The sequence below is a fragment of the Condylura cristata genome, unplaced genomic scaffold, assembly GCF_000260355.1.
Source record: "Condylura cristata isolate star-nosed mole 26May11 unplaced genomic scaffold, ConCri1.0 scaffold00030, whole genome shotgun sequence".
Classification (NCBI taxonomy): Eukaryota; Metazoa; Chordata; class Mammalia; order Eulipotyphla; family Talpidae; genus Condylura; species Condylura cristata.
Window position 1 is genome coordinate 10940 of NW_004567131.1, and position 14945 is coordinate 25884.

General features: G+C 57.8%; 1 protein-coding gene and 1 pseudogene across 1 annotated transcript in view; one reads left to right on the top strand and one right to left on the bottom strand.

Annotated features, from left to right (window-relative positions):
• Positions 1 to 574: 574 nt before the first annotated feature.
• Positions 575 to 1459, bottom strand: LOC101619480 (annotated as a pseudogene).
• Positions 1460 to 9206: 7747 nt separating this feature from the next.
• LOC105854230 (SH3 and multiple ankyrin repeat domains protein 3-like) overlaps positions 9207 to 14945 on the top strand; it is an 8141-nt gene continuing 2402 nt past the window's right edge. The window contains 4 exon segments of the mRNA XM_012731251.1: positions 9207 to 9455; positions 11819 to 12025; positions 14106 to 14177; positions 14537 to 14633. Coding sequence (XP_012586705.1) covers positions 9207 to 9455; positions 11819 to 12025; positions 14106 to 14177; positions 14537 to 14633 — 625 coding nt within the window.

Consider the following 14945-nt stretch of genomic DNA (forward strand, 5'->3'; position numbering starts at 1 on the left):
ACTCATAGCAGGAGTATAATGGACCAGGCGAGAAAATAACAAAAATAATGAACAACCATATACCAGAGACATTTTGTGGGGATGGAGTGGGGAATGGGATCAAAAATGGGGGGTTGGGGTGGGAAGTGCATGGGATTATGGTGATGGCACACGGGTGACTTGGTGATGGGAAACCCGTGGGGATTACAATTGAGATGGAAAAAAACATGTACAAAATGATGTAAAAATAAACTTTTGTTTAAAAAAAAAAAAAGACCACGGTTCATGCTTCCAAGCAAATGTATTCGACCACCCAAGGTCTTTAAGCGTTGTCACTTCGTTCCCAAATGCACAGGCTGGGACAGCTCTGGGCCCACTCATCCCCATGTGGGCCTCCTTGTAACATGTCTGGTCCGGATGGAACCTTCTTCCTGGCCCACAGGCAAGCCAAGAGGGGAATAGGCGGGAGAAGTGCTAACGTCTACGGTCTCTTCTGCAGCACCAGCTCTTGGGCCCCAGGACCACCGCTGGGGCCAAGGCCTGGGGCCGCAGGCCAAGGGACAAGAGCTGGCTAGAAGGGCCGCCAGCCTCGCCCCTACGATGCCATGCTCAGCAGGAAGCCTCCAAAGTACCCCACGGTCACCGGGAAGTTCTTCTTCAGGAATATGGCCACCTCCTCAGCTCCTCTCCTGACCTCTGTGGGGAACTGGTTGCTCTTGCGGATCTTCAGCTGTTCCTTGGCCTTCTCCATGTCCTTCTCCATGCTCTGCCAGTCCGACTTGATGTACCCGGTGTGGCTGGCGAGCTGCAGCAGGAAGAAACCCCCGCCCACGGCCGTGGTGGCCAGCTTGCCCACCTTCTGGAGGATGAAGCCGATGCATCAGCCCGTGACGCCGCCTACCAGCAGCTGTGTGGCCAAGTTGTACTTCTTGGTGGCGAAGCCCACCTCCTGCACCAACAGCCTGCTCCACCACACCCACTTGTGGGCCAGCTCTGCCAGCTCCACCAGCTCCAGCGCCTCTGCATTGGCCAGCGCGGCTGCGGCCAGCTCGGCCAGTGACGACACCCGCTGCGGCTAGTGGAGGCGCCAGGGCGGCGCGGCGGTGCCCTGGCTCCCAGCCTGCCGGGCAGCCGTTTCCAGCACGCTGATGACGCCTGGAGGTGCCCCGCGACCCACGCCCCGCCCCCCGCGCCTGCACCCGAACGAGCATCACAGAGCTAGGCGTCCTCCCTCCACGATGGCCGAGAGCCAGCGCCCAGGGCTGGGCCCTCTCCCCGCCGGCCACCGGCCGCCCGAGGGCCTCTGAGTCACCACGGGCGCTTCCCAGGCTCGGCTTGAGGGAGCCAGTTCTGCGGCCCGGCCCGTGGTGGCCAAGGCCTGACTGGCGGAAGGGCTTTTTATCTCGTGAAAACGCCGCGGCTGTTTCCAGCAGCGCCGCGGGCCCGCTAAGGCACCCTCTTCTCTCTGCCTCCAGCCCATTGCCTTCGGTAAGCCTCAGCACTGCCCCGCCCTCATGTCACCCCGCTTTGCTCCAGGGCATCGCTCTCATCTGCTGCCGGTGGTGCCCACAGTTCCAACACTTCGCAGCGTGGCCACACTTCACTCTTCATCCACTCTTCCTCTAGCAGGGTGCATATGCTGTGAGTCGTCTGACCTCTAAAACAACAACGTTGTTAAGTGACAAATAGCTACTTAAAAGCTCATAGAAACAAAATATATAATTGGTAAAAATAAATGGAAAAAAAAAAGGAGAACTAAGAGCACGAAGAAACAGCACATAAAGAAGTTGCCAGACTGTAGGACCAAACTAGATAATCTAAAGAAAACATGAAAACTAGATCTTAACAGCAACAATACTACTCAGCCTGTAAGAGGCACATTTGAAATAAAAGAACAAAGTAAAAATGGAAAACAGCACACCATACAAACTCTGAAAGGAAGCTGAGGAGGCTGCTGGAAGCCACAGGGAGCCAGAGCCCAGATTCATGCCACCAGTGTCCTTCACCCACAAAGCCTACTTTCTATTTGTCAGACACCTGGCATACGCTCAGTGCCCCAAGAACGGTAAACTGAGGAACCTCAAAAATACACATTTGTAGTTTGGGTTTACTTCTGTTCCAGAACAGTATTTACAGTAACAAAGCTAAATATGAAAATTTTAAGTCTGAAATGTGAAATATCCACAGAAAGTGACTTCACAGGTGAACTTTCCGAAACATCAAAGAAGCAACACAATCTTAAATAAAGTCACCCATGCAATAAATACAAACACTGCCCCACTTATCTTATGAAAGTAGTAAAGTCTTCAACACCAAACCTGAAAAGAATAAAGCAAACAGTGCATATCTCTCATGAACACACACAGCAAAATCTTACAGAAAATAGTGAAAAAGCAAATTCAATGACTGAAAAATAGCAAAGTACATTAGAAACAAGGGACATGTATTTTCAAAATACCAGGTAGTTTAAAATTGAAAACCAATCAGTATTACCACATTAACAAGTTAAATAAGAAAACCCACAATTATTTCAATATAAAAATTGAAACACTCATAGGTTAAAAAGAAAAAATCTTAGCAAAAGTAGAAAGAGAAGGGAGCCTTCTCAAGTTGATAGGAACATTTGTAGAAATCCTTCAGTTAACATCAGAATTAATGGGAACATATGCAACAGCTTCTGCCTGAGGTCAAGACAAGATGAGGCCCTCCCCATGGTGCGACAGGTTAGAGCGCAGCACTATGAAGCTGCTCCAGCCCCTGCAGCACAAGTTCCATCCCCAGCCAGGGAAGGACCCCAGGGCACTACAGACCCCTCCTACCTGCCCGCTGCTCCCTCATCATGGATTTCACTTCATCACATACTTCAGACATCTCTTTACTTTTCCCCTGGATTAAGCAAGAATTGTTCCCCTAACTCACACTGCTCCTTTAGGTAGTTACACAATCATTACTGGAAGGCTCACAACACCACCTAGGGTGGCCCACCAAGGACATTTTTATGTTCACAACTCAGTAAGTTGAGAGACCTACACCTGCCCAACCAGCTGGTAAATGGCCACAGAGTAAAAACTTGAGGCTGTGAGTGGGTCAGTTCCTCTCATCTCTGCCTTGAACCACCACAGCTGTCACAGTCATAAAAGAATGAGCATGGCATGTCCCAATAAAACTTTATTATACAATTCTCACATCACAAAACACTTGCTCTACTTTTGCTTCTCAGCCATCTGAAATTTCTTAGTTGGTTGCACATAAAACAAAGCAAAAAACAGGCCGGAGGCTACATTTGGCCCACGTGCTGTAACTTGCTGCATTCTGACTTACACCTACCCTGATGTTAACTGTCATGTATTGCTATCATTTATTATGAATTGTAGATATTTTATAAATCTCATGTAACTACTGTTAGGCAAATCTGAGAATAAATAAGCAACTCACCCGCAATGAGGTCATTTTTGTTGGTCCAGAAGAGTCAAGGGTCTAAGAGGGTCTGGCTGGGAAAGAAGCAGAGTGAGAGAAATAGCCCGTGTGAGCCCACGCAGGCCCTGGCACAGCACCTCTGGAAGGGTGGGGTCTTGAGAGGGGGCAGAATAACAGAGTGGGGGCCCCCCAGGCCCATGTGGGGACCTTGGAAGGCTGGGTAGTCCTTGGACACACTAACTTTCAAACGCATTTCTACTGATTGCCTAACAGTGCGTTCTCTCCTCTAACACAGACAAAAACACATACAACATGAATAGCCACGCAAAGTAGGGAAGTCCAGGAAAGAAGCACAATGCTTGAACTGACACTGGTGCTGAGAAAAAAACAGCAGACAGACAATCCCACAAGCTCCTGAAAATAAGGAATGGGGTGTTGTAAAGATCAATCTTTTTGACTTTAGGTCTCAAAGTTATCTTTTGGTTAAAAATCAACAACACCAGAGCCCTCCCTGGTGGCACAACTGCTTAAACCATAGCACTGAAGAAGTTGGCCGCAGCTGCTTATTGCGAGTTCAATCTCCGCCCCCGAGGTGACCCACAGGGAGCAGCAGACCTCTCCTGTCTCCCTTCAGCTCCTCTCAGCTGTGCACTTCGCCAGTCAGCCTGTTCTGCTCCCCACTCTGTCTCTGGTGAAGCCTCTCCCCGCCCCTACACCTCTGGCCTGTACCCCAGTTCTGCATGCATAAATAAATAAATCTTTAAAACAACAACTACACAAAACCTGGTTTTGACTTCAAATCTGTAGTCAAAGCATAAGAAAACCTGCCCAGGCCATGAAAAAGCTCAAGGCCTGCTGTTGACTCTGTCACAGTAAAATAAGTGCTAAAACCGGTCACTCGCCATTTTAGACCTGTCTGCTGCCCACCACCTCAAACCCTGCCTTTTAAGCAAACGAAATAGACGCGAATTAAAAAACATGTCTGCAGGCCATCCCCAAGTCTGTAAGGGCGGAATACCAGGAACAGGATCCTGCCCCTCTATGGTGTGCAAGCAGCTCAGCATCTCCCAAGAGCAGAGACCAAAACGATGGACGGGTGCTTGTCCAAGGTCCCCCCAGTGCTGGGTCTCTTCGCATCACCCTGCTCTCCCTGACTCTGCATGGCAACTCTCCCGTGGGCCTGCTCAGCTTCGCCCTGGCTCGCCATGACCAGGGTTTCCCGCTGAGCAGGTGAGCCTTGCTCCCTCCAGCGAGGCCCTGGCTGTAGACTAAGGCTCAGACAACTGGCCGTCCCAGCAGGGATTCCAGCCCTGGGGCCCCCTTTCTGACCTCCCAGGGCCACTCTATTCCAAGAGAGCTGATCTGGGGCTCTAGGCAAAACCTTTCAGCTCTAACGCTCCTGGACCATCACTGTGCACCCACAAAACCTGGGTCTTCTGTGCACGCAACGGGTATTCCTGAGGTCCAGGCGAAGCTGGGCGCCTGAGCCAGGGCAGGGGTGCTTAGCGCACCCACAGACCTCGAAAAAGCAGAGCCCCGTGTCTGTTACCAGCCCAGGCCGTGCGGCGAGGCCAAGAACAGAACCGGGTGCCCACGCTCTGCCCCCGCCTGGCTGTCGGTCGCGTCCCCGAGGCTGTTTGGCTGGGCAGTGGGTCCTGGAAGCTGAGCACGTGTGCGACATCCTCCTGTCCAGAAAACTGCTCCCGGCCTGCGCCCAGGGCAGTGCACTGCGCCTCAACAAAGTGGGCGCCTGCACTGCGGGCTGGAAGGGGGCATCGAGGCTGCATGCTCCCCCAGGGCGACCTCGCCTCACCTCAGGCAGAGCAGACTACGACAGCGCGGATCAGGGCCCCTGCGAGCCTGCAGTGATGCATGAGCAGAGGCCGGCGTGCGCCGATTCCCAGAAGCTTTCGCATCTCTCTGGAAGTGTCAAGAGGCTTTAAAACATGGCAGAGCACAAGGCCCTGGCACTCAGCAGACTGCTCTTCCTAGACAGCCTAGGACTGGTTAAGGCTTGCCTTGAAGGGCTGGCGAGTGGGCTAGCTGTTTTCCTCAACCAATTCCTCAAGGCTTCACTAAAGTGAGTGCTTGGTGTTCCACGAGGAGAAGGGTGCCCCGAACCTCCAAACCTGCCCCTCTAAGTAGGTTCTGCCATCGCCTCACCAAAATCAAGCATATAAGCATATAAGGCCTTTAAGGGAAAGGGACGTTACTACAATGAGTGTGCAGTGCAGACTAGACAAAGTCTAGTTTCTAAACCAAACCCCCAAAGTCGCCCTCCCCTCATGGGCTAAAGTCCCCCCAAAAGGGACTGGCCCAGAGCAAGGCCTGAGAGCTGACACAGTTTAAGGCACCTTCTGGCAGGGACTATAGAAAGGGCCAGACATGGCCAGTCATGTCTGGGAGGGAGAGAGCAACATCAAAACCAAGATAAATGCTGCCACAGTCACCCCATGGATCTCCCCCATGTTTGTGTCCCCATGCAGGGCCAGGACACAAGAGCTGCTTCCCCACATGTCTCTGCCCCCGGTGCCCCCTAGGCCTCCTGGCCTATCCTGCTTCCTTCCTCCTCAGTCTCTTTCCAGCTGTTCCTCCTCCCTGCTCAGCTCCGCCCTCCTCTGAGTGTGGCAGGGAACCTGGACCGCCCTTTTCCTGGGGACCCTCTTTTACATTAGTGCACATTACAACCACCCTCTTTACAAAGCCTGCAACGTGTCGCCATGGGCGAGGTGGACACAGGAACAAGGGGACTAGAATTCAGGGCAGAGACTCAGGCAGGACAAGTGCCCAGGGCCTCTGAGGAGATGCGCTTCGACTTGCCAGGTGAAGGGGCTGCTCTCTGTGAGCGTCACCCCCTGGGGTACTGGAAAGAAAGACCCGGAGTCCTGGGTGGAGCTGTGACACAACCTGTGCAACGTCTATCGTCTGACAGATTCCGGGTAGATCGGGAAAAGCTCTGAAAAATCAGGCTTCCACTACTAACTTATTTTATGACCTCCCTTTTTTGTATAATCATGATATCAAAATATTCTGAGCAACCATCAGTTTACAACTGGATTGTCTTAGCCACATAAGGCAGGCAAGCTGCCCCAGGGCGAGAAATTCCTCTGTCTCCTGAGACAGAAGGCAAGCCCCAGGAGAGATAAGACCCCAGGGCATAAAAACTCCTGGGAAGCTTCCTTGGTTTCTTTATATAAAAAGCAAACCTCAGGCCCTCCCTGGTGGCACAGAGGGTTAAAGCACAGCACTAAGAGGATTAAGCCACTTCCGTATGAGTTCGATCCCCGCCCGCCCCGGAGGTGGCCACATGGTGTGGCAGACCTCTCCTGACCACCCACTACTCCCCTCAGCAGTGTATTTCGACAGTCTCCCTGTACTGCTCCCCACTCTGTCCCTGGTGAAGCCTCTCACCCTCTGCATCTCTGGCCTGTACCCCAGTTCTGTATGAACAAATAAATGAATCTTAAAAAAAAAAAAAAAAAAAGCAAACCTCAGACAAGACTCCCAGGGCATAAGGACTCATGGACAAATTTTAACCTTGTTTACACAGGTGTTGTTTGATATACAACTGTACAACTTTCTCTTAATTTACTCCTTTTAAAACAAGCACTAACTACTCTCTGCAAGCCTTAAATTAGCCATTAGCTTTTCTTTAGACAATCACTGATAACACTGCTAACACAATTTATTACTACCCCAAGACCCCTAACAACCTTTTGCTAACGAGTTCACCCCTTCCCAGACCCCTCTTCCTTTGAGTGATAACTAGACAGCTGTACACATGATAATTGTCACAAAACATATAATCTAGCATACCATAAATTGTTAAGAGAAGAATGTTTTTTCCCCTTGTCCTTGAGAATGTTTTATGGTGCTATCTCATTAACTTATCCTATGCATTATTGCAATTAACTACTTGTTACACCACATAAAGACAGGGTGGGACATGTCCGGAGATTCCAAAATCTTCGTCTTCCAGGACCTGAGTAGATGGACTGTCCAGAGGGGTCATAGGAAACAGTGACTATGGGGCTGAGAAAAATAATGGCGCTTTGTGAAATGTGTACCCTCCGGGGCTTACCACAGACAACTTCTGCGTCACAGCAGATCAGTCTGGAGCGGACAGTAATTAACCAATTTTGTATACGCACACCCAAAGGTTGGATGAACAGATGACTTCAAGGAAAAAGTCCTGTTTTGTTTTCCTATAAAAGAGATCGGTTGAAAGTGTTGGGGCACAGAAGGCTAGGGTTTGGGATGAGCGCAGGAGCAGGGAGATGAGGCCTGTCCCGTGAACTCTCCTCCTGGAGACTCGCTGGCACAGCAAGAACACTCACTTTTCCCTGAAAACTTCGTGGGAGGGGGTAAGGTCTGAGGTCAGAGGAGAGGGGTGTTGGCCTGAGTACCGCCGCAGAATTTGCAGCCTGGGCCCCAGTGCTCACCCCTGCTCTGTGCCAGGGTCTAACCCCGCCCCAACCTCACACTGAAGGCAGGTGCCCGTGAAGGGGTTGGCAGCTCTGGCGGGGGTTCCCCGGGTCACTCTCCTCACCCCACTCCCACCTCATGACTCAGCCTGGGAGAGGAGGGACTCTCCTCTGAGCCCAGGCAGGAGCCTCCATGCTCCACCTGCCATAGTCCTGGGTGCTGACCAAGAAGCGCGGAGAAGCTGAGGCCTATATCAGAAGGGGAGAGAGCCAGATCCCTTGGTTCTGAACCTTAAAATTTTGTTCTTGGGCTCTCCCTGGTGGAACAAGGGGTTAAAGCACGACATTATGAGGCTCTCAGAAGCCACTGCAGCACCAGTTTGATCCCCGGCCAGGGAGCTGACCCACATGGTGCGGCAGACCTTCCTGACCCGCTGCTGCTCCCCTCAGCAGTGGACTTCGTCAGTTAGTCTGTTCTGCTTCCCGCTCTGTCTCTGGTGGATCCTCTCGCTGCCCCTGCACCTCTGGCCTATAACCCAGGTCTGTATGTTACAGGACAGCAAATCTGTTACAGGACAGGAGGAGAGAGACACCCCGAAGCCCTAAACCTGCCTGCTCTAAGTGGGCTGTGTCTGTGGGGTGTCCCTTCCCGGCCCTGGTGCGTTATCTGGGGCTCCCCGGCCACTGGGGCCTCACGGGTGAGCAGCCCACACAGAGCCAGGGCTCGTCCCGACCCGGCAGGACACAGGGTGCTGGTATGCGCCCCCTCCCAGGCCACCAGGAAGCCGGGCCCGCGCCTCAGGCTGCCCCCTGCGCTGGCCAAGCGTGGCTCTGAGGGGCTCCCTTCGTCCAACAGTCCCTGCCCAGCCCCATTTCCTGAGCAGACCTCGACCCCGTGGACATGCTGTGTCTAGGGGATGCTTCGCTTCAGCAGCGGGACACAGCGTCTCAGTTACTTCGTCCTGCCTCTCACGGGCACCCGGTGGGCACCAGCTTCCGGTGGACACTATCTGGCCGGGTTTCCACAACTCCTGTGGCCCTCTCTGGCCCCCCAGATCCCCCAGCTCAGGCCCTGCGTCCATGCCGGGTGCACGTCTGTGTGTGTCCCACACGGCGCTGGTGTGACTGCAGGGGGCAATGGGGGGCACCCTCGGCTTCCCGAGGGCCGTGGTCAGCTTCAGTGCCCGCTCCCGATAGTCTCCCGGCACCTTATCCCAACCCCTCGAGGCCGAGACCAGTTCCAGGCTCTGGTCTCGAGCTCCCAGGACCGTGGGGCCGCCCCACCTGTGCTCCCAGGTGGGGCCTCTGTGGAGCCAGCCCAAGTGCCACCATGCAGGCAGAGGACAGAGTCGCTGGGGGCACCCAGGGCCTGCCCACTCCCTCCCCATGCCTGAGCCCTCTGCTCCTCTGCCCACAGCCCTAGGCAGCCATGCCGCACAGCCCACATCCAGAGAGGAAGAGATGGCCCAGAGCTTCTCTGACTACTCTGTGGGCTCCGAGTCAGACAGCTTCAAGGAGGAGACCATCTACGACACCATCTAGGCCACCTCACAAAAGTTGGGCGGTGCCAGGCCGGGGGAGGCCGCGGGCAACACGCTGGTGATCCGCATCCTCATCCAGGACCTGCAGCAGATGGTGAGCGCCCCCCCATAACCCCCAAGCTGGCAGGGCCCAGCCTGCCGCCTCAGCCCTGGTCCCTGCCCCTCCCACCACTACAGGCCTGCTGCGTGCCAGCGGGCCAGGCACGTTTGAGTGCAGGGCACAGGTGCACTGCCGGACTGGGCCAGCAGTTCTGCCCGGCGCTCTGCCTCCCTGGCCCCACAGGCGGCACCATCCGAGCTGCCCACCTGTCTGCCACCATCTTCAGCTTCTGGCCCCAAAAGGGCCTCCAACCGTCTAGCCCCACTGGGCTATAGGCGCCCGACAGGGAAAAGCCAGCAACCCATGGGATACGGTCACCACAATATGCCCGGGGCCAGCGGCCGGCACTCCAGTCCACCGTCACTGGACAAGACCCGGCCAGGCACTGGCCGTGTGGGGCAGCAGGTCCAGCCCCTGCCCTTGTCTGTCCCCACAGGCGGGGCTGCTGGGAGCTCGTGCTCACTGGGAGAGCGGCCCGCAGCACAGGTCGCACCATCAGGCCACCAGAGCAATGCTGCAGCCCTCAGCCCCGGCGGCCCGGCACACCCGCGGCATCCCCACCTCCTAAGCCTGCCACAGCCGGCTGGCAGGCTCTGTCCACCGCAGACAGGCTGCAAACCTCTGGCCGCGCGGCCTTGGGGCTTGGCCCAGTTTTGGGGGTCGCCCTGGGTGGCAGCTCTTTGTGAGAAGCTGAGCAGCAGCGGCTAGGGCCGTGGCCCGGCCACACCCTGCCTCTGCCTGCAGGGACAAAGGAGGCAGCTTCAGACCCCGCGCCAGTACCCGAAACACCCTGGCTCTGCCCAGAGCGCTCGGGGCATCACCGGAGCTGGACGCCCAGTCTCAGGTCAGCGTTCAGCTCTAAGCCGTGGGGAGAGGCAGGGAGGGCCCCGTTCCGGCCTGGACGCCGAGACCCCCATGCGTCCCTGGGGCCCTGCGCGAGGACGGCTGCGTAGTGGGCGGGGGCACAGCAGGGTGGACCCAGGACAGGTATGGGCTGGGAACACAGCCCACGCTTCTCCCGGTCATTCCCTCCTGGCTGCTTTGAGTCAGAACAGCCCTGCCTCGCTCCACCCTGGCAGGGGACCACCCCCAGGCAGCGGGCGTCCACGTGGGTCGTGGGGGTCAGTCTCCTGCTTCACCTCACAGGCCAGCAGGAGCTGTCGGGGCGGGGGGTGCACAGCTTGGGCTCCCCTTGGTGCTGGCACCTCCTGGCTCCAGTCGGGGGTCCCTGGTCACCTGGACAGACCCAGGCATCACCAGGGTGGGGGGCAGGGGGCGCAGCTGGAAGTCCCTGAGCTGTGACCGAAGGAGCCTCCAGCCTCTGCTGCCCTTCAACATTGGAGGGAGGCAGGGGCATGGGCGGGGTCAGGGTCCGGGCCCATTCTTACGGGCTGTGATGTCCAGGCAAAGTGACCCTGATTGGTTCGTGTGTGCCCTTGACTCATTGTACAAAACAGGTCTGGTGGCAGCTGGCACAAGGTTTGAATCACCCTTGTGTTTGTTGCCTTTGGGGGAGCTGCATGGAGACCGTGGGGAGGGGCTCCAGGGGCAGAAATGGGGGACCGGGGGCAGGAGTGAGGAGCAGGGCACTGAAGAAGCTGTGGGCGGTGGGGGTGGGACATGGAAACGGGCCACTGGGTGTCAGTCAGATCAGGCAGAGCCCCCGTGCTGCCACTAGAAAGGCGCCCCCCCACAAAGCCCCGGGGGGAAGTGCGTGGGGTGCCGCCCCCAGGGCCTCTCCCCAGGCCCCCCCCCCCCCCCCTGCAGCTGCCCCTCCCCAGCCTGCCTCTGGCGCTGCGGCCCTGCAGACTGACTAGGCCTCCAGCCCACCTGCTTCCAGCGGCCCCTTCCGGGATGGTGGCTGGTGGCGGTGATCTGCCTTTGCTGGGACTGTCGCCTCTGCCTCAGGGGATGCTGGCCGGGCTGCTGAAGGGGCCATCTGGGGAAACTTCCCTGGCGACCCCAGGCCCCCGCTTTCTGAATCCGGCACCGCCCCAAACCAGCAGCACCCCACCTCGTTCTACAGGAAGGTCGTGCGGGGGTGGGGGCACGTGAGCCCACGGCCTGGCGCTAGCCAGCGGTGAAGTGGCCGAGGGCCAGCTCCGGTCTGTCCGTCCGTCACCTTCAGAGGTCTGCTGGACCGGGCGTCCTGACGGCCCTGCGGCCACCACCACGCCCAGGTAGGGGGTGGGCTGTGCTGACCAGGGAGTCCCTACGAGTGGTCAGTAGGGACCACTGGGGCGGCAGCGAGCCAGCAGCCCGAGCCCACTGCCCGCTGCGAGCCCGCAGCGGCTCCTGGCGGGGTCCAGGGCGCGGACGGCGGGGAGGCCCGCTGACCCCAGCCCTCCCTCCCGCAGAAGTGCCTGCGCTTCAACCCGGATGCCACGGTGTGGACAGCCAGGCTGCGTGTGCTCTGCTCCCTGAACCAGAACCTGCAGGACGTGCTCAACTACGGGCTGTTCCAGCGGGCCAGCAACGGGCGCTACGGCAAGTTCCTGGAGGAGGAGCGGCTCCTGCGTGAATACCCACAGCTGCCTGGGGGCAAGGGCATGCCCTCACTGGAGGTAGGCGGGTCTGGTGCGGCACCTCGTTGGGCCCCAGGCAGCTGGGGAAGGGGGGCGGCAGGACCTGACGTCCACGCCCAGGTGTGCGCCTGCCCCGGCTGCCCCATGCTGCGAAGGCGGCTTCTGGAGGCCCAATTGCCCCAGCGGCGCTGTACAGGCCGCCCCGGGGTACAGAGGCCCAGCGGCGGGCAGAGGCTGCTCGACTGCCCATCCAGCACTGGCGGGACTGTGAGACTGGAGCCGACCAGCTCTGGGGGGGCTCCTGCGGGGGGCAGGGCCTGGGGCGCAGTGCAGGAGAACGGCAGTGAGAGACCCCTGGGGTGGCCAAGACAGGATCCTCTGGGTGTGGCCGGCTCACCCAGGACGGTCCTGCCTGGCCTCGTGAAGAGCAGGGCCCGGGGAACTACTGCGAATGACGGAGGAGCATCCTACTGACCCTCGCAGCCATGGCTTTGCTGTGCACCAGACCCCTGGCATCCCCAAGCCTCTCCCGCAGCCAATGCTCCTGGTCCGGCCCCGCCGCCCAGCCTTCCCGCTGGGGTCCCTGAGCCCTAAGGAGTCTCACGCCTGGCGGTGGGTCAGCGGCTGCCCAGGGCGCAGGTGACGTGGCTCGGCCACGGATGTCAGCGCTTGACTTGGCTGCTTGGAAAACCAGTTTCGGCAGTGCAGCCAAGGAATTTCCCTGTGGGCAGAGAATATTCCACTGGGCTTCCAGAGGGCAGGAGAGACGGGGCTTCTGGGGCCGCAGCGGGGTGCCGCAGCTTGGGGCACTCTCCCCTGCATGATTGTTCCAGGGTAGCCCAAAGTGGACTGGGCCGCCTGTCTGTGGGCCTCACCTGCACGCTCACAATTCAGTTATACTGCAGGTACACGGAAAAGGGTCATAACGAGTTTATTTACAAAAGGGGAGAGAAACAGGAGACAACCCAGGGAAAGAGAGTGGGATACAAAGTCACTGCAATAAATTACACTAGGCTGACTGAACACGCGGAGTCACCGGGTCTCGTGAGCCGTTTCCTGAGCCACAGCATGAGATGCAATCGCAGCCCTATTTATCCCCAAATGTCCCAGAATTCCTGCTAGCTCTGCCCTGGGGTCCTCGCAGTTCGCTCCCTGGTGCTGCTGGGAGTTGTAGTTTCCAGTCACTGGAGTAGGGGGCAGAGTCCAGAAAGCTGGAGTAGCCGGTAGAGTCCATAAGACTGCAGAGTTCCTTTAGGACATCCTGCCCCTTAACATGATGAGCCAGCGATGGAGCCGGTCTCCCCAAGGGCTCTGCGAGGCCCAAGGTGGACCCGGCTCCCCAAGGCCGCCTCTCATCTCGCGCAGGAACCGAGTCATCAGGGCCAGCAGAAGCTGCTGGCCTACTGGGACCTGGGGCCCTGGTGACGGCAGGTCGTGGCCCCCGCCATGCGGCCCCCACCACCCTCACATGGCTCCTCCTGCCCACGTTTGGGTTTCAGCGGCTCTTTCTGACTGGTACAGAGCGGGGCACCCCAGGAGCCCCAGGCCTGTCCACCCTAAACAGGGCCTGCACCCCACAGGATGCCACACCCTAGTTGTGGCCCTTCGTGGGAAGGGGCTTCAGCACAGCTGCTGTGCCCTCGGCAGACAGCCCCGGAGACACCATCCCCTCATGGCGAAGTCTAGCCAGACAGGGTGGCCCCAGCAGGGCCCTGAGGCCCAAGAGCTGCCCCAGGTCTTAGCACCTGCCATTGGGGCCCACTGGAGAGGGGCAGCAGTGGCCAGACAGTCACTCGGAAGGAGACAGGTAGCTGCGGCTGCAACTGTTCCCTCCCGCCAGGGCCAGACTGCTTGCCCGCCTGCCCAGACGCTGCCCTCTGTCCTCTTGCCCCCCCTCCCAAGCTCCTCCCTAGCGTCTCCTGCCTGCTTAGCGCCACCCTCCTTGGGTGAGGCAGGAGACCTGGAACCTCCCCTTTCCTGGGGATCCCCTGTTGCAGGACTTTGGCCCACACTGCAGGGCCCCCGGGCTCTTGGGCATCACAGGCTCAGGCCAGAGGAGCCGGGCGTGTCCGCTGAACACGGTGTGAAACGCTCACTGGGCCCCTTTTCCCCATTGTAGTTTCGCTACAAGAAGCGGGTGTATAAACAGTCCACACTGGACAAGAAGCAGCTGGCCAGGCTCCACACAAAGGTGAGAGGCCCACTGTCCCCCGCCCCTCCTCTGGGCCAGCCACAGAGGACTCAGCTCCAGGGAGTTGCTCGCTGTCACTGCAGCTGCCCAGGGCTGGGAGCACACCCCCAGCCCCGCTCCACTCGCTGATGACATGGCCCGGGAGTCCAGCTGTGGGTCTCCACGGGGGTGCAGGGTCTTGCCCTTTGGGAAGTGGGTGGGCCGTCCTGCAGCTCCCAGAAGGTCCATGAGAGGCCAGGGCACCCAGGCTCTGGGCTCCAGAGGCAGCGAGTGCCCCGGCCATCCAGGAGGCCAGCGTCCATCTACCAGGCACGAAGACACACTCTGTACAGACTTTCTGGGTGTTTTGCTCTGTTTAGACTAATCTGAAAAAATGCATGGACCACATTCAGCACCGGTCAGTGGAGAAGATTGTCAAGATGCTGGAACATAATTTCCATGACCTGGACACTGGAGGTGCATGCTGAGTGGACAGCCCAGTAAATGCGGAAGTGGGGTTCAACCCAGGCCGATTCCATCACCAGTGTCCCAGAAAACACAGGTCGCGATGGTGGGATTGGCTGGGTTCTTCAGTCTGGGACACAACCACTTGGTTTCGACAGAAGGCCTTTGAACATTGCCAGACCCCCATGACCAACAAAGCCAGGTCCCTGGCTATGTCCTTGTGTCCGGCCATCCAGCCATGGCTGCAAGAGCGTCCTCAGCCCTGTGAGCAGCGCACTTGGGGCCTGGCTTCGCTCCCACTTTGGCCAGGCAGTAGGCACTCAG